The sequence below is a fragment of the Elephas maximus genome, chromosome 19 (assembly GCF_024166365.1).
Source record: "Elephas maximus indicus isolate mEleMax1 chromosome 19, mEleMax1 primary haplotype, whole genome shotgun sequence".
NCBI classification, from domain to species: Eukaryota; Metazoa; Chordata; class Mammalia; order Proboscidea; family Elephantidae; genus Elephas; species Elephas maximus.
The window spans coordinates 65,250,255-65,269,267 of NC_064837.1; the positions used below are offsets into that span (position 1 = coordinate 65,250,255).

At 59.8% G+C, this 19,013-nt stretch overlaps 1 protein-coding gene across 2 annotated transcripts; it reads right to left on the bottom strand.

Moving 5' to 3' along the window:
* Positions 1-17: 17 nt before the first annotated feature.
* GRIN2C (glutamate ionotropic receptor NMDA type subunit 2C) lies at positions 18-18,647 on the bottom strand. 2 transcript variants are annotated; one of them, XM_049860874.1, is made up of 13 exons: positions 18,623-18,647; positions 11,879-12,292; positions 8,966-9,564; positions 8,539-8,653; positions 7,198-7,409; positions 6,848-7,010; positions 6,333-6,486; positions 5,158-5,283; positions 4,491-4,720; positions 3,949-4,109; positions 3,222-3,409; positions 2,037-2,269; positions 18-1,593 (listed from the first exon to the last, which is right to left on the bottom strand). In XM_049860874.1, the coding sequence occupies exons 2-13, from the start codon at positions 12,275-12,277 to the stop codon at positions 484-486; spliced, it is 3,690 nt and encodes a 1,229-aa protein (XP_049716831.1). In that variant the 5' UTR covers positions 12,278-12,292; positions 18,623-18,647; the 3' UTR covers positions 18-483. The 2 variants fall into 2 exon arrangements, with proteins under 2 accessions (XP_049716831.1, XP_049716832.1); XM_049860875.1 differs by lacking the exon at positions 18,623-18,647 and having other exon boundaries at positions 1,257-1,582; positions 11,879-12,363.
* Between the last annotated feature and the right edge of the window lie 366 nt (positions 18,648-19,013).

Here is a 19,013-nt window from a genome sequence, read left to right on the forward strand (position 1 = left end):
GCCGGGCCCAGTGAGTTGTAAAAGGTGTGTTTAATGCCCTATGCTCTGATGGGAACAAACTCCAGCAGGGTGGAGCAAGGAGCAGGACAGCCCTGCCCACCCCGAGTTGCCTCCAGCCCTGAGCTCCAGATCAAGCCCGCAGCCACCATGCCAGGCACCTGCTCACACCAGGGCAGGGAGACCCTGGTGGATCTGACACCACCGCTTCCCAGGACTCCAGACTGGGTAGGAGGGCTCTGCACAGGGAGGGGACAGCAATAGCCCAGCCCACGCCAGGACCTGAGGCAACTGTGGCCACTGAAGGGACCTGGAAAACATTGTCACCAGTGCCTCAGAGCCAGGATTCCTGGGTCCCAGGACCCCAGCACCAGGATTCCTGGCAGAAGCTGGAAGAGCCGGGGCCTGCCTGCCCACTAACCCTGGCAGTGCCAGGCAGAGTCCAGCTGCTGGAAGCCAGAGAGACTGACACCCCCACTATGGACCTCACACTTCCGACTCCAGGCTGGAGAACCGCCTCCATGTGCAAGGGCTTGAAAGGCCATGCATTTCACAGGCCACACTGCTGACCTCATCCAGCCCCCCACTGTCCCTGTAGCCTGTGCTCAGCCCCACGGTCCTGCCCCCGTGCCCCTGAGGCCCCCAGGCTCCAGGGAACCACGGGCCATGTCTGGCACAGTGTGGGCGATGAGAGCAGACAGCGCCCCAACAGAGCGGTAGGTGGGCATGGGCGTGGAGGCAGGCGTGCTGTCCGTGCGGCCAGGTGGGGGTCCCTACCCGCATGCCCCCCCAGCACGCCTCGCGGTAGGACGGCAGCCGCAGCGACGGCGCCGGGAGCCTCCAGGCCAGGCGGGCGTCACGGCAGGCGCAGGTAGGACCTGCGCACGCGGCAGGTTGCGACCTGGGCAGAGCGAAGGCTGCCGCCACCGAACTGGGCAGGGAGGCGTGGCGCGGACGGGGACTGCGGGCCCAGGCCGCGTGCAACAGAGCCTCCCGCCGGGCCAGCTGCTCCCGCCCAAGCAGCGGCAAGTTCTCGGGCTCCGGAGGCTCCAGGAAGAGCGGGAGGAAGGGGCGCCCCGCCCGGTCGCCTCGCGGGAAGGAGTTGTAGGAACAGCGCGCAGGGGACAGGGGGCTCTCCGGCGGTGCGCGCCGCTCGGAGGACGAGAGGTGCCACCTGCCGCGCCCGGCCCGCGCTAGCCGCCGGGTGTCCCACGCCGGCCGCCCAAGCGTCCGGGGGTCGTTGGGCAGAGACGGCGCGGGCGTCGGGGGGCGAACTGGTGGCTGCTGGGCCCGGTGCACCAGGACTGCGCAGCCGCCACCGGACGGCCCCCAGGCCTTGGGGCTGGGCTCAGGGGGCGGGCGGGGGGTCGGAGAGTGCGCGGCGGGCGTCGGGGGCGCGCGACGGTTGGCCCAGTTCTCGATGGTGCGCGTGGCGCGGTCCAGGGAGCTGCCCACGCCAGCCGTTGTCACCATGTTGCGCGCCGCCCGCAGCATCTTGAGCACGCTGGCCTGGGCCGAGCCGGCCGTGAGGTCCGGGCTGGGTGGCCGCGCGGGACTGGCCAGGCTCTGCACGCCGCTGAAGCAACTGTAGATGCCCTGGGCACAAGGAGGCGGCGGGGCGGGCCGTGAGCGGTGCTGTGCTCTGGGGACCACCTTGCCACCCCCCCCCCCCCCGCCCATCTTGCTGGCCTGGGAACCAGCCTTCTCTCTAGTCCTCGGAAGCAACGAACATGTGTTAAGTGCCTCCTATGTGCCAGGCCCTGTGCCCTGAGATTCTACAAGCTCCAAGAAGGTGACTCATTCTAAACTCACTCAGCTGGTAAATGGCAGAGTGAGAATTCGAGCCGCTCCACCCTAGCTCTAAAACCCAGCTCTCTCTATGCCCCACTCTGCCTATACCTGAGCAGAAAAAGGCTCTCCTCTGCTGGCAAGCCCGGCCTCCTCCCCAGCTGATTTTCCCTTCCGTAAATGCGGTCAGCTGACTTATTTGGGCTGGTGCCCCTAATGCGAGAGCCTGCGTGGGGCCAGGCGGCACCCACCCTACTGAAAGCCAGCAGGAAGTCCAGCTGGGACGTGTGGGGCATTGAATGTCGCAGCTTCCAGTACACCAGGTGCTCCCAGGCAAAGACCAGCAGGGCCAGCCCCATGGCCACGAGCAGCATGTAGAAGACACCCGCCATGTTGTCGATGTCCAGCTTGCTGCTCATCACCTCATTCTTCTCATTCTGGCAGATCCCTGAGAGCCACACCGTCTCCAGCTTCTGTGTCTCCCCTGGGGTGGAGAATGCTGGGCTCAGGAACCCCCAGGAGGGACCCCCAAGTACTACCCCCAAGCCTGGAGCAAGGAGGGGTCTGGGGTCAGGGTGCCATCTCCTTGTCCCTCAAGTGGGACCACAGGGATATGGCCTTACAGGGGCAGGATGGGGGTGGAAGGGGTCACTGAGCAGGAAGAAAGGGAAGCGGAGAGGGCAGAGCAGGGGCGGGCAATGCCAGCCTTGGGGCCCACTGCCTGCCCAGCCCCACGTGCCCAGTACGGGCTTGTTGATTGGGTAATAGACTTCTCGATCAACCAGCTTGGCACAGAGCTAAGGATACAGAGATGAAAGGCCCCTGAGGAGACCGAAGCACGTGCACTGTTGGTGTTCTCATCTTTCTCACTATTACACGGTATTGATGGAATGTCAGACCAACTGTTTTGTAACTAGAACGGCGCACCTCTACACTCAAAGCTCCCTCTGGTTTTTGGGCAGGCTGCACTGAACCACTCACACATGTGAGCCCCCCAGGTGCCAAGCCAGCATAGGCCCTGCTGTGGGGGACTAGACAGGTTCTTGAGGCCACCCCAGGTAATCTCAAGGTGAAAACAGTGATGAGGGGACATACTGGGCAGAGGAGGGGCTCATTTAGGAAAGATCACACAGGGGTCTTGGGGAAAGGGGTTCAGCCACTCCCAACCCCCATGGTGTGGCCTGAACTCCTTCCTGCCTTCTTACCTTAGTTTCTGCTCCCTTCCTGGAAACCAGTCTCCATCCAGTTGGTCCCAGTGCCACGCCCCCTTCCCACTGCCCCAACCTTTCACCCCCAGAGACCTCTTCCTGCCCATAAGGCCCTAGAGACACAGAGGGTGGTGGTGGAGATACTGGCTTATCGTCCAGCTGCCACCTGACCTTGGGCTCTGTGGCCCACCCTGGGCCTACCCCAGCCTCTGTCGTGGCAGCACCCACCGTCACCCAGGAACTGCAGGAGTGCCAGGTCTAGGGGCCGCTTCCAATGGGAGTCCTTCTGCATGGCAATGCCGTAGCCAGTGGTGGCAAAGACCTTGCCAGACCCGATGGTGACCAGCTTGCAGCCTTCGTCCTTGCCTGCCATGTAGTTGAGGACAGCGGCGTCGTAGATGAAGGCATCCAGCTTCCTAGGGACAGGCCGAGCCCTCAGGGCCAAGGACCATGCAAGATGGGGAACACTGAAACTGGGATCTGACAGGGGTCCGGGCCACATGAGCCTGCTGGGCACCGCCCAGAAGGGACAGATGGGCAGAGCCTTGTCTGGTTCCTGTGAGTCCTGGATCCCCCACTCCTGTCCTCCTCAGAGGGGCTGGAGAGCTGACTGCCTGCTGAGGACACACACCCTCTCTCTACCCAGTCCCTCCCTATGAGCCAGAGAAGGTGACAACCATTCCCTCAGGCAAAGGACGGTCCTCCTTAACGTATCACAGCTGCATCTCTTGGCCACATGGTGGGTGTCCATTTTTGTCTCAAGTTCCACCCTGCCCCCAAGGACTACCCTCCTCTCCTCTCCCTCAGGCATCCTGCAGCCTAGGAGGACAGCCCAGCCCCATTGTCCCCACCTCAGGTCTCTTAGGAAGGGACAGGGCTAAGGCTGGTCATTGGGGGACATAGGTGAGTGAAGAGTCAGATGGTGGGTGCAGGGCTGGGGGGCAGGGGGACCCACCCCATCTTGAGGCTTGTGAGTGCGTCCTCCACCGAGCGCTGGTTGAACTTGACCATGTGGGTGTGCATGTCACGGTAGTTGCTGCGGATGTTCCGCTCGGTGCTGCCATTGGGCACGGTGCCAAAGCGGAAGGGCGGGTACTGATCTTGAGGCCGCTGAAACTGCAGGCAGGGACCAGCAGCCACTCACGACCCTGCCTTACACCTTCCAAGCACCAAATGCCCCCAGCCCACCCCTAGTGCCCTGCTCTAGTCTGGACATGCGCGGGGCCAGAGTAGAATAGTCTAGAGACTATCCAGGCCACGTCTGTGATTTAGAGAAACAGAGGCCCAGAACAGGGGGAGAACCAAGGCCACTCAATCAGTGGGCCTGAGCCATCTCTCCCCCTGGCCCCCATCCCCCTCCTCACTGGGCTCCCCAGCTTCTTCCTGCTCCAGCCTCCTGTTCAAATTCCCTCAACCCTGGCTGACCTGTGTCCACCCACCCAAGATCTGCCCCTGCCCTCGGTGTCCCCCCACCCTCCACCACTATGGCTCCAGAACCTTCTTGTCACTGAGACCAGACACAGTGTCAATGTACTGCTCTTGGATCATGAAGGCAGCCAGGTTGGCAGTGTAGCTGGCGAGGAAGATGACGGCAAAGAAGGCCCAGACCAGGACCATGATTTTGCTGGTGGTGCCCCGGGGATTCTCGATGGGCACCGAGTTGTTGAAGACCAGCGCCCACAGTAGCCACACGGACTTGCCGATGGTGAAAGATGGGCCCCCAGACTCTGGGGGTGAGGGAGTGGTCACTGGGGCTACCAAGGAACTGGCTCCCCTTGCCCACCCAGAGGTCTCAGGATTCTGCCCACCCATCTCCATGACCCCTGTCTCAGTCCTGTCTTGGACAGGGACCCATCCTTGCCACCCCTGCCACCTCCACCCTAGAACAAGTCAGCTCCCCTGTTTCCCTCTCTCTCTCTCACTGTCTCTCTCTCTCGCTGTCTCTCTCTCTCTCGCTGTCTCTCTCTCTCTCTCTCTATTTGTCTCTCTTTGTCTTTGTCTCTATCTCTCTCTCTCGTATCCAACTGGGCCCTGCATGTGTTGTCCATAGGCCAGAAACCTCCCACAGGACCCAGCATTCTCCGAACGGCCCCTCTGGCCCCAAGCCCACCCCTCTGGGGCGCCGCAGCCCAGTCCCCTCCTCCCAGGCCCAGTGGGAGCTTACTCTTCCCGCTGGCAAGGTTCTGGTTGTAGCTGACGGGGCTGAAGTACTCGAACATGAAGACGGTGATGGCCACCACGGTGAGGCACATGACGAACATCATCACCCACACCGAGGGGCTGTAGGGCTCTGGGCAGAGGGAGCGGCGGCTCAGGGGCCCCAGCCCTCCCATCCACAGCCCAGATGTGCTGGGTGCAGACAACTCGGTCCACATGGTCCAAGTGGGGACCCGTCAGCTCTGTGGACTCTGCCCCTTCCCTCTGCCCCAGAGAGGTCCACACCACCCCACCCTAAGAAACCTTCCTTCCACTCCACTGTTGCCCCTGGCTCTCACGCTTTCTCCCCCGACCCCAACTTCCTTTCACCAAAAGAGGGTCTATGCCCATTGCTCCTTCCCCTTGCCCTCTCATCCCCCTCCTGCAGCCTGCCCCCACCTACCATTGCCCCTGAGCCTGATCCCACAAAGCCACATCACCAAGGGATTTCTACAGCACTCATTCTTCCCCTCTCCACCCAGAGCTCCCCTGCTTGGACCAGCGCGGACGATTGTTCTGCCCGGTAAAGCTGCACTCCTCATCCTACTCAAAGTGAAACTGAGGCCCTGGGGGCTGAAGAGACAGACTCGAGGACTCTGACAAAATCCTTTCAGTTTTCTCAGTAAGAAACCGCGGCTGCCACAAGCATTTGCTCCTCTGATGCAATGACAGTCCTAGGGATGGATGTTATTCTCTTACTCATGGCTGAGGGACCATGCCCAGAGAGGTTCAGTGACTTGCCCAAGGCCACACAGCAGGAAGAGGCAGAACCAGGACTCCCTTCCAGGTTAGCCCAGCCCTCGGCTCCCTGCTCACTGCCCACGGAGCTTCTTCCCTTGTCCCGCTGCTTCTGCACACTCAGCACATCCAACAGGACCCCCTGGAGCCAGCCAGCCTTCCTGGGTTTTCCTGTCCCTCAGTGGTATCATGGTGTATCCTGCCTCCTCCCTCACCAACCCAGAGTTACAGCCAACATTGCCTTCACTTCTTCCCTCTCCCTTTTGCCCACCTACAGCTCAGGCCTCTGACTACCCTCCGACGCCCACATGGCTGCTGTGCACACCCTCTGTGCCACCCCAAGTGCCCCATCTACACCGTGCTCAACTGATCACCCCGGAGCTCTTCCTGCCCACCAAGCCTCACCCAGGAAGGCTGAGGGGGAGACAGTGCCATTGCTGCGAGCCACCATGACGCTGATGCCCGTCTCCACGAAGGGCACAGAGAAGTCCACGATCTCCGAGCGCTCCTCATTGATGGTGAGGGAGCCGATGGCCATGTCTGCCCGCTTGTAGTACACCTGGGGTGGTGAGGGGAGTGGGGTCATGCCCAGCTGGAGCATTGCCTTCCTTCCCTTTCCCAGACTCTAGCACCCACAAGCCGAGTCAGCTCTTCCCACCTGGGGTCCTCCGAGCTCAACATCCAGTACTGACCACCCCTGAAGTCATCGCTGGGGACAGCTAGTCTCCCCCTAGGACCCCCACCCCAGAGGTCACCATAGGTGACAACAGGGAGATCCTAGGAGGAGTCCTACATCACTGACCCCCAGTACAGGATGAAAGGCCTAGGGAACATCTAGGGCTGGCTGAGTCATGTGTGGGACCTGGGGTAGCAGGTGGGCAGGCGGGGTGGGCTCAGGAGGACCTTGGGGGCTGGCCTACCTCCCCAATCATGCCGTTCCACACACCGCGCACCCTCTTTCCATGCTTGCCATTGGTCACCAGGTACAGGTCGTAGGAGAACTTGACCACCTTGGCCAGCTTCTTGAGGATGTCGATGCAGAAGCCCTTACAGCACAGCTTGGTGTAGGGGGCTGCATCTCCACTGCGGCCACCACCACCAGAGACCACCCGTCAGGCATCAGGCCCCAGCATGGCCAGTCCAGTCCCAGCAGCTGCCCCCAGCCTGGGATTTGGACACCCTCCCCCAGCCCCAAGCACAAGCCACACACAACACCTGATGATCACATATAGCACCCGGCACACAAGGGCCTCCCTGCGGTCTCGCAAACCTGAAGGTGTGATTGTTCTGTCTGCGGCAGGGCACGGTGTTGGGCACGCAGCCGCCGGTGCCAGAGTCGGGGCTCTCCACAATGACAAAGGGCCGCTCTTCCAGCGTGGCCACTGTCAGGTGCCGGCTGTCCACCACGGGCTGCAGAGAGGCACTGTATCGAGGCCACACTGGGTACTTCATGTGCAGGACGCCATGCTCCCAGCGCCCCACCTGTGGAGGGCGACTGGCCTTAGCCCGGGACTCCCAGCCCTACCCCCACCCTCAGGGGAGTCTCTGGATAGGGCCTGCCAGGGCCAAGAACCCTCCCTCTCACCTAGGGATGCTTGGGGCCTGACAGCAGGACCTGGGGCAGGAGCATATGGAGAACAGGGGAGTCAGGGACAAGGGGCCAAGCTGGGCCAGAAGGGCAGGCTCCCTGCAGCCTCCTCCTAGCCTCTGTCCCTGCTGCTGTGTAACGGTCACTGCTGCCAACCCAAGGCACCTTCCTAAAGCCCAGACCTGAACCTGCCACACCCTACAACTTCCCTGTGACCTTCAGTACAGAGTCCTTAGTGGAGGACACTCTGTCCACCTTACCCGCCATCACCCCAACCCTCTTCCTCAGTCTCCACAGCCCCAAAATACACTCACCACACCCCCTAAAATGCCCCCTTTCTTGCCTTCTGCCTATACCAGGCTGGTACTCCCTCTTGGTGGGCTCCTATTCAAACCTGCACAGACCAGCCCAGATGTCCCCTCTCCTGGGAAGCCTTCCCCAGATTCTCCCCTTGGTTGTTGTTGTTGGGTGCCATTGAGTCAATTCCAACTCCTAGTGATTCCATGTGACAGAGTAGAACCGCCCCATAGAGTTTTCTTGGCTGTAATCTTTACCGAAGCAGATTGCCAGGTCTTTCTCTTAAAGAGCCACTGGGTAGGTTTGAACTGCCAACTTTTCATTTAGCAGCCAAGTGCTTAACCGTTGTGCCACCAGGGCTCAGGAAAGCTAATTCCTGCTCCTCCTTTCTAGTCCCAGAGTGCTTTGCACACATCTCTACTCAAGCCCTGATGTCACCGTATTCTATTTGTGTGCACACTCATCTGGCCAGCACAGACGTGGGTTACTCCTCCAGGGCCAGGACTGTGTGATGAGTGTTCGGTAAAGTTCTGTAGTGAAGGGAGGACAGGGTGTTATGGGAGCCCAGAGCAGGGGCACCCCACCCACCCTGGGGGACCAGAAGTCTTCCCAGAGGAGATGTTTCAGCTGAGACTTGAAGATGAGGGGATGAGGAGGGATGGAAGGGGTTCTCTGTTTGCTGTGGGCTCAGGGGGAGCTGGGCCCCTGGGCTCACCCACTTCTCACCATCTCCCAGAGGCGGTGCCGGTTGAGAGCTATCACAACCATGGTGGGCTGGACCAGGTACCCACCAGGGCTGAAGGAGAAGTCTCGGCCCTCCCAGGTGACATTCAGCAGATGCCTGGGAGGAGGGAGAGAAGCAGGGTGTCCAGTGCCCCGCCCCCTGCCTCTGCCTCCCCACTACCAGCAGAATTTCATACTTACTGCAAAGCGTTTTCCCTTTATTAACCCTCCTGGATCCTCACCTCCCCCGACCCCCACCCACCCCCCACCACACACACAGGCCACTGTCTTTTCAGATGAGGAAACTCAGGCCCAGAGAGGCAGGCAACCTGACCCCAGGCACACAGCTAGCAGCAAGCCCAAGCTCACTGCCATCCAGGGGCCATGAAGCACCCCTCCCTCCCCAGCCTGGCCCTGGGCAGATGTGCACCTGTAGAAGGCCTCCCGGGCAGGACTGACAGGCCCGGGGTGGCCACGGCAGTCCCCAGCCGCGGCGGGCAGGGCGCCGTGCTGGCGCCAGTAGCTGTGGGCACCTAGGGCCAGGATGGCCACTCCGTCGCGGACCTTCTGGCGCAGGCTGAGGCGCCAGCTCTCGGTGACGACGCTGATGAGGCCCACGGGGAAGGCGACGGACGGAGCGTCGGTGCTGCCCAGCGCCAGGTTGGGCACCAGCCACACGTGCCCGGGCCCCACCAGGCCGGCGCGCGCCGCCTCGGCGAAGAGCACCTCAGCCTCGTCGCGCGAGCAGTAGGCCACCAGCACCGGCGCGTCGATCTGGCGCAGCAGGCGCTGGGTGCGCGAGCGCGGCTCGCCGGGGCCTAGCTCCAGCGTCAGCACGTCCAGCAGCCGCCAACCCAGGTGGCCGGAGTCGGCGACGGTGCGCACGCTCTCGAGGAAGAACGCGTGGCCCGGGTGCAGGCTGGTGATGACGGCGAAGGCGTTCCAGGCGTACTCCTCCAGCACCTTGAAGAGCACCTGCAGCTGCTGCTCCAGGGACACGCCCAGCTGCAAGAAGGCGGAGCCCGGCTCCTGGGGCGGGGCCGGGTGGGGCCTGAGCCGGGCGGGGCGGGGCCGGCCGGAGCCCGAGTGTCCCTCCCCGACTCGGGGTTCAGCTCCCAGACGCCCTTGCGGAAAAGCTGCCAGTCATCCGGAAGCCCCTGCCCCTCAAACTTCCTCCAGCCCCGACGTGGACCTAAGACAGTGCTTCCTACCCTGTTGCCGATTAGAACCACCTGGGTGAGCTTTTACAGACAGTGATGCCCGCTCCCACCCAGAGCTGTGCCCGCCTGCTAGCCAGCAGCATCAGCATCCTGGGAGCTTGTTACAAATGCAGATTCTCGGGCCGCACCCCAGACCTATCGGATCAGAATCTTTGGGGGTGAGGCCCAACAACCTGGGTTTTAACAAGCACTTCAAGGGATGCTTGAGCCCGCTAATTTGAGACGCACTGCCCCAGACTACCTGAACCCGTATCTTAGAGGTGGGGCTTGGGGCGTCTGTATTTTTAAAAAACACGGTGAGGGTTGAAAACCACCGTCTGGAGAGCTAAATAGTCGGGGTCCGAAAGGTGGCTGGGAAGGCGCCATCCTCCACGGCGCCCTGGGGGTGAGAAAGTTCTACCTCTCCTCGTCTCTGCCAGCTGGTGCCTGGGCAAGTGCCCTTCCTCACCCCCTAACCGGTATCTCCGTGCTTCCACCCTGCCCCTACCCCCCACCCCAAGATGTCACCGCACTGCAACTGTACTAATCTTTTAAAAAAGCAAATCAGGGAAAACTCTACAGGACAACATAATTTTTTCAACAATCCAATTGCAAGAAAAAAGAGAGAGGGGGAAAGACAGAGATGGAAGCCATGTCAACTAATGCAAAAAAAACGTGGACCTAATTTGGATCCTGATTCAATCAAACAAACTTCAAAATAAACATGTGTGACATTTATGAGACTAAGGGGGAAATTTGAACACGGACTGGATATTTGATGATGTTAACCCAAAAAACCCAGTGCCGTCGAGTCATTCCAACTCATAGCGACCATATAGGATAGAGTTTCCAAGGAGCGCCTGGCGGATTCAAACTGCGACCCTTTGGTTAGCAGCCGTAGCACTTAACCACTACGCCACCAGGGTTTCCTTGATCATGTTAAGGGATTTTAATTATTTTTTAGACATGGTCATGTATGATGGGTTTCTTATTTTTAAGTTCTTATCTGCTGGAGGTACATCCTGGAATATTTATGGATGGAATAATAGGGCATCTGGAAGTTGCTTCAGATAACACAGAAGGCGAGGGGGTAGGTGGGGGTGAGGATACTGACGGCAGGGCTGGCCAGGGGTGGATGGTGGGGTTTTCATTACACTCTTCTACCTTTATATTCAAAATTCTCCACAATAAAAAATAATTTAAAAAAAGAAAGGCAAATCAAGTTCGTCTCTCGGCTTCACACTTAGAGTAAAACCTAAATGTCTTCCCATAAGGTAAGGACTTCACTTGCCTCTCCAGCCACATAACCCCAGCTGGCCACTCTCCAGCCACATGGCTCCTCTCTGCTCCTCCAACACTCCCAGCACCTTCCCACCTCAGCGACCTCACTTGATCTCCTCTGCCGGCCTGGAAGCCCCACCCCTCCCCTAACTCCTCCTATCCTCCAGGTCTCAGTGAAGACAACATTTCTTGAGAGACCTTCTCTGACCAACCCTCCATCCAAATGGAAATCCCTGTTATACTCCCTCGTGGCATCCCTGTATGTTTCCCTCAGAATGTTTATCCCATTTGGTAACTGCAGGTGAGTATGTTTAAAACTTTATTCCCACAGGACTCCAAGCTCTGTGGGAGCAGGGCTGCTTCTGCCTGGGTGGTAGTTGTCCCTCCCCTCCCCCACCATGCCTCAGACAGTGACCCTCCCCAAGTGCTCCTCCTTCAGGTTAATGACAGTTGCCCAAAGGGCTCAGCATCAGACCCCATGCCCAGCCCTGGCCCTCTGATCCTTGGTCCAGAGTCTGCCCAGGGAGGGCCAGAAAAGGTGGGCCCAGGGCCTAACCATCACAGCCAGTGGCGGGCTCTCCCCTCACTCGGACATTCTGTAACTGTGAGAGCTGCCCAGAATGTTTATCTTCTAGAAGATAGGAACATCATCACATAGCCTTCTCCCTCCTCACCCATGTCATCCCCTCAGCACCCACCTTCTCTCCAGTCCTACCCAATGCCAGCTTCCCAGGACCCCAGCCTCTCCCTGCCCTGGCCTGTGTGCCCAGTATGCAGGAGCCAGGCCCAGACTCAGCCCCCCCCACCACCAGCTCCAGCTGATCCAGGCCCAAGGGACAAGCGGATATGAGTTTGGCAGGCACCTTGGGAGTGAGGACCACGGCAGAGCCCCCGCTGATGCTGAGGATGGGTACGTGGGTCTGGGAGGAGATGAAGTCGAGGATCTGGGCCACAGCCTCGGTGCCTACGTTGTCCTCAAAGACGATGCCGTGGACGCGGGCAGCACCCAGGAGCCCACAGATCTGGGTGAGGAGGCTGCTGGGGTTGGTGTTGTTGACCCCCACGGTGAGGGGCTGGATCTCCAGGGGCAGGTCCAGGAAGCTCTGGGGGGTGAAGTGGGCACGAGCCTGGGCCTGGGGTGGCCCTGAGCTGCCAAACACCACAGCCACCGTCACAGCCTGTTGGCCCTGACCTGGGCCCAGCCCTGACCAGGCACCCAGGATTGAGGTGAGCAGCAGAGCCAGACCCAGGGCCCCACCCATGTCCACTGGAGGGTCCTTTGGAGAGAACAAGGCAGGTACGACGAGGGAGACAGGCACAGAGAGAGGCAGATGGACAGACAGGAGACAAAGGCCAGTATCAGAGGACACACACCCAGAGGATGGAAGGGAGAGAAGAGGGGAAGAGAAGGGGAGAGAGAGGGAGACAGACACAGACAGACAAAGAGGAAGAGACAGAGAGGTTAGCTGAGTGTCCCCAGGATATCCCAGAGGGGCAGGGGCTGGGGAGAAGAGCAAGCCGTGATGGGGCACGCACCACCCTCCATTCTACTGCTGAACTGCATGCTTGGCTAGAAAGGTCAAACCTTCTGAAACTCATTGATCTGTGTTCTGTCCCAGGAAGACACAGTGAAAACGCTAGCCTGGTACTTAAGTACATGGATTTGAGTTGTACAGATCCAAGTTCGAGTCTCCATTCTGCCACTTCCTTGCTGTGTGATCTTGGACAAGTTGCTTAACCTCTCTGAGACACATTTTCTTGCCTGGGATAATCACAGGACCTACCTCACTGGTGTGTCCCTGTGTGGTGCCAACAGTTAACATGCTCGACTGCTAACCGAAAGGTTGGAGGTTCAAGTCCACCCAGAGATGCCTCAGAAGAAAGGCCTGGTTATCTACTTCTAAAAAATCAGCCACTGAAAACCCTGTGGAGTACAGCTCTACTCTGACACACATGGGGTCACCATGAGTTGGAACTATCTCAATGGCAACTTCTTCTTTACCTAACTAGACTGTGAGGACTTATATGAGATAACATTTATTAGCATCCTCATCCTACACGTGACAAACCCTTAGCCAGGTGAAGAAAGGAGCTTTTATAACCTGCACCCCCACTCCTCTGCCCCACCCCCATCCTCTCTGCCCCAACCTAAATTGTGTCAGATTTTCCATAGTCTCCCACCAGGGCACATGCTAGTGGTCAGCCTATCCACCAAGGACCCTCCTCTGCGTGGCCCTGCCTGGCACAGAGCTGCCACCTCCCGGGCACTGGACATCCCCACAGCCCTGCTCTTGTGGCCTGTTAGTAGCAGCTCTTTCACTGCAGGGGTGTGACATCATTGCCTTGTCCAACGCTCGGGCCAGGCCCTGGTGTGTGGGATCTTTTGAACCTAACCCAGAGGCCTAACGTGAATTCCTGCTGGACGTCATTGCTTTGGATTGGGACCATGAGCCAAGCCCGTGAGGGCAGTTTGAGTCCTGAGTGGCACCCACTGATGTTGCTCTCCCTCCCAGCTGATCGTCAGCCACAGCTCTGACGCCTTCTCCAGCTCCATCCCCAAGGAAGCTTCTGAACCAGGAGAGTGAAAGGTGAACAGGGTGGGCTGGCTGCTCCAGGTGTCCCTGCAGAAATGCAGACAGACCCCCAGCATCTCCTTCTGAAAAATCAGCTACTGAAAACCCTGTGGAGCACACTTCTACCCTGACACACAAGGGGGTCAACACTCCTGCCTCAGACACTCACAACCCCCTGTCCCAGGAATCTCATCCTTGGGACCAGAGAGGACATTCCGGGCGGGCTCGAGCTTTCTTCCAGGGCCTTCCTTTTGCCTATCACCTAATTTCTCTCTTCCTTTTGTCCAAAGCCTAATCTCTTGCAGACCCATTTGCACGAGGGCATTCCTGGGCCTCCATTTCTCTCTGAGGAAGCCAGGGAGCAGAGAAGTCCAAGGGGCCACCAGGAAACATTCAGGAAGCTTCTTCCACCTTTCCCCAGGGTTGCGAAAAGGATCCCTCCAAGGGAGACCACCAGACTGACTCTTAGTTTGGAAACTTAACTTGATATATGTGCATTGAGCACCTTCTGTATACTTCACACTGGGTGGTGGAATGTCAGCATGGGTAAGACGTGGTCTCTGCCCTCCAGGAACTTGGAGTGTGCTGTGCAAGAGGTGACAATCCTTGGACCAGCTAGGACAAGTCTGCGGAATAAGCTGTTCACTACTAGCACCTCCAACCTCCCCTTTCTACTGATTTCCCCTTTCACCAATATCCTGCCCTCCCAGCCTCCCCCAGCAAGACCTTTTCTTAGCTAAGGCTCTGCAGCTCATTCACATGGAGGGATAAGGGACTGATAACATCTTAGAGCCTGGTGGCGCAGTGGTTAAGAGCTTGCCTGCTAACCAAAAGGTTGGCAGTTCAAATCCACCAGCCACTCCTTGGAAAACCCTATAGGGTAGTTCCAGTCTGTCCCATAGGGTCGCTACAAGCCAGAACCGACTTGATGGTACCTAACAACAACAGTGGCTTAGAGTGTTATCACTCCCATGAGTTTAACAACAGTCAAAGCCTTAAGCTAACATGTCTGACAGTGGAATTTCAGGCTGAGAAGACAGCCTTTGGGCAGGGGAGGGAATACTGTACTGATTGTGAGGCTCTTGGCATCTCCCCATGTGTATGGTCTCCTAGTACACAGATGTAGAATGTCAGCCCGATACGTTTGAGTCTGGGACAGGATTCTAAGCCGTGCCATGCCACACCACACCTCAGCAACCATCGAACAGAAATTTTAACTCATGGCTGCAGAGGGCACTGTCATTCTTGGTATAGCCTTTGCAAAGACTCTCTAAGCTCATTTTGCCCCAGATCCCCAGCCCCTGTAGAAATTTGTACAGGTTCCTTGCTCCCCAGACTCCCAAGCATACATCCCCCGCCCTCAAGCCTCCCCTCAACTCTGCCTCCCAGCTCTGAGCTCTAGATCTGCGCTGTCCAGGTCAGTAGCCACAGCCACCTGTGACTATCCAGCACCTGGAACATGACTAGCCAGAAGGAGGTCTGCCGTAAGTGGAAAATACACACCAGGTTTTGAAGACCGAGTACATGAAAAGAATGTAAAAGATTTCATTCATATTTTTTATATTGCTTACATGCTGAAATAATAATGCTTTGGCTATACTGAGTTAAACAAATAGACTAATAACATTAATTTCACCTGTTGCTTTTTACTTTTTTAAAATGTGGCTACTACAATTTGTAAAATGGCACACTTGGCTCTCATTCTATTTCCACTGCCAGCATAGCTCTAGCATGGAAAACAAGGCCCTGCCTGCCTCCAAGGGGGCACTGTCTCCAGAGACTCTAACTGGAAGGAGTCCTCCTGGGTTAGGGGTGGGGAGGAGCGGAAGTTGAAGCAGGTGTACCTCCCACCAAGAGACCACAGAATGTATCAGAGGGAGGGGCATGAATGGGGCCAGTCTCTGAGCTCCAAACAGCAAGGAGCAGATCCAAGGAATGCAGAGTCCAGAGTCCCATCACCACATCCCATCCAGCCACCCCCACGAGGCAGGAGGGACATCCTCCGGCCCTGCCCTTTTCCAGTCTTCCCACTGGCTCCCCATCTGCCCCCTCATCTACCTCCCATCACCTAGCCCACCAGCCCTACCTGCCTGAAACTTTCCTCTGGCCCCCCCCCCCACCGCAAACCTCACCTCCTCCTTGGTGCCCACAAATCCAGACACCTTAGTCCCATGGACAGGGCCCCCCACACCATGATCCCAGCCAATGTCCTCCCTTCCATGGACCCCACACCCAGCCAGTCTGGTGGTACACATCTCCCAGCCTTTCCTCTGACTGGTCCCACAGGCTGCAATGTCCTCTTCCTGCTGTCTCCCTCTCGTCTATATGTCAAAATTCTACAGTCCTTCAGAGCCCAGCCTAAGTCCCTTTCATGGGTACCCGCCTTGATCCCACCAGGCTCTGGACACAGAGGTGAGAATACCCAGGGTCCACGTGCCCTCCCTCCCTCCTCTGGGCCCGGGAGTGCTGAGCCTACCCCGTAGTGGCTCTGTCCACTCCTTCCTGGGCCAGGCATGTGCCCATCTGCCACGCCCCTCCCCACACTGGCCCTGGTTCTTTGAGGACAGAGGCTTGCATGGAGCCCTCTCCCACACTTGCAGGGGCTCCCCCCTTTCGCAAAGTGCCGGTGAAGTGAATGTTTGTGAACACCAGCATGGGAGAAAACCCCAGAGAGGGTGGCAGTGGCCAGTCCTCCATGACACTCAGCCTCACCTTGAAGGGACTGAGCATCTCCACATGCTTAGGGCTTCTCTCTTTCCCATTAGTCCCCCAAATCTCACCAGGCTCCCACAAATGGACTTGCACACTCACACACTCACACACTCACGCACCAGACACCAACGACTCCCCTTCTCCCAGGCCAAGGGCCTGGGTCCCTTGACTCGGCCTCCCCCACCAGCCGCGCTGCTTCCAGGAGCACCTGGCTGTCTGGACCCACTGCCCTTCCCGGGAGCCGCCCCTCCTCTGCCGTCGGGTTTCCCTCTCTCCTGTGGCCGAGCTGACGTTCGAGACCAGGCGAATCTTGCCCCCACGGGTGGGGGCCCGGAGTTCTCTGCTGGGAGGCTAACGCCCCATCCCTTCCACCCCCCGGGGGGCGCCCCGCCCCCTCCCCTGGTAGCAATCTTACACTTGGGCTGTGAAGTTCGGGGTATTTTTAGGCCGGCGATAAATAATTCATACGGAGCGTGGCATCAGTCTCCCCCCGCGGGAGGAGGGGGCGCAGGCGATGAGAACCACCGTCACCCGCGGCTCAAGGACACTCGCGATGCGGCGGTGGCAGCGGCGGCGGCAGCAGCAACTCCGGCCGCGGGGACCCGAGCCACGCCCCCTGGCGGCCAAACTGGGCACCACGTCTTTCGCGCCCCCCGCCTCACTGCTGCCCCCTGCCGGCGTCCCCGGCTCCTTGGCCCCCAGGCTCTGAACTCCACTCAGGGCTGCTCACTCGAGTGGGGCTGGCCGAGGTCGTCTGACAGGCAGGACTGTGAGCCAGATACCAGCCCAGGCTTGCTCTGGTGCCCCAGGCGAACCCAGGAGTCCGGTTTCCTGCTAACTAGCCCTTTCACGTTTCTGTTCTTCCTGAGGACAGAGTTACCAACCGGCTTGACGACAATGGCCTGGCCAAGAGCTAGACGGGATCCAAACTAGACCCAGTGGGAAGGTACCTCCCCTGATCAGTTCCCATCCTCTGTTGTCCTGTACGCCAGGACCTGCCACCATCCGAGACTGGGGGACTGAGCAGGGTGAGCAGGTCCAGGAAGGATGGACAGTCTGAGTGAGTGCCAGGGCTCTGGAACATTCCTGCCTCCCTCACCAGCAGGGCCTTTAGAAAGGCAGCAGGCGGCACCCTTGGGGGTTTTAAGGCTGAGGTTAAGCTCGCTCGGGCTGCGAACCTACAGGTCCACGGATCCAACTCACCAGCTGCCTTGCTGGACAAAGCTGTGGCAGTCTGCTTCTGTAAAGATTACAGCCTTGGAAAACCCTATGGGGGCAGTTCTACTCTGTCCTATAGAGTCGCTATCAGTTGGAATCGACTCGATGGCAAAGGGTTGGGTTTTTGGTTTTTTAGTCGTTTCTGCCTCGCATCTCCCTGACCCTGCCCACCTTCGGCCCAAGCACTAAACGCGTTCCGAAGCCGGCTTGGGGCTTGCCTTCCCGGCCTTTGGGTGTCCTGGTCGAAGACCCAGGAGACCAGAGCAGCCTACTGGGGCGGCGGCCAGGGCTCAGCACCGGACGCGCACGGCTCTCCCAGCGTCCCCTCTGCCCACACTTCCTTTCGCATCCTCGGATGCCTGGGTCCGCCAGGCGCGGGGTCACCATTTGGGAAGAACCCACCACTCCAGAAACCCCAGGCTGATTCCCTGAGATGGGAGGATGGAGTGTTCTGTGGGGAGAGGGGAAGGGGAAGGGGAGCTGGAGGGAGACCCCTGGGGGAGGTCCAGCGGAGAGCGGCGGAGGGTGAGGTCAGATGCACGTAGTAGGTGCTCGGCAGACCAGCGGGAACAAGGGCCATCTCCAGTAGCCACCGCCGCCCCTTCAACCTCTGCTCGGAGCCCTCTCCAGCCTCCTACGCACTGGCTGAACCCAGCCAGGACCCAGCTCCCAGCCCTGCTCCTCGCCTAGTGGCTTCCAACAGCAACAATTGGGGGGCTTCACCGCCCGGTCTCCTGCGTCCCCGCACTGCCCCCTCCCCGCGGTGCCGCTGCGCCTGGAGTAGAAGGAGCAGGAGGGCCCCCGCGACCCGGGAGACGAAGGTCTTGGGCGCCTTGCCGGCGTCCTTCCCGGCGCGTCCGCTGCGCGCGCCTCTCTTCCTCTTGTCCTCACCTGCCTCCCGCCTGCCGGGTCCAACCCCCAGTCCCGGTCCCCGAGGGCCCGGTCCCTCCCCAGACACCCCTGCCCCGGCTCCTGAGCCGCCCGGACGCTCCCCGAATGTCCCGCGTCTGTCTCTACAGCCCTTGCCAGCGCGGCGCCTGAACGCAGCCCCAAGTTGGCGAAGTTGGCGACCCCGGCCGCCCGCCCGCTCTGGCCGCCACTCACCGCGGGGAAGGGGCGCTGCGCCCGCGCCCAGAGCCCGCGCAGCCCGCGCGCTTGAATGCCCGGCGCCTGGCTCTGGCGCCTCCAACGCGCTGCGCGCTCTGCCTGCTGTCGGCAGCACCCGGGCCGGGCGCTGGGGGCCAGCGTCCGCGGCGCGGCCTGGTGGTCTGACCCGGCCGGCCCCGCGCCCTCCCGTGGCCCGCGGGCCCCGGGCTCCTTCGGGCGGGCTGTGCGCTGTGCCTCCGGCTTCCAGGGCCGCCAGCCGACTGTGGCCGAGCGCTCCCGCCGAGCGGCCCGCCCCGCCGGGGCTGCCGCCTCCGCCCCGCCCCGGCCCGCGCTCCTCCCTGCCGGCCCCCACGCGCGGACGCCCAGGGCCCCTCTCCAGGACTGTGTG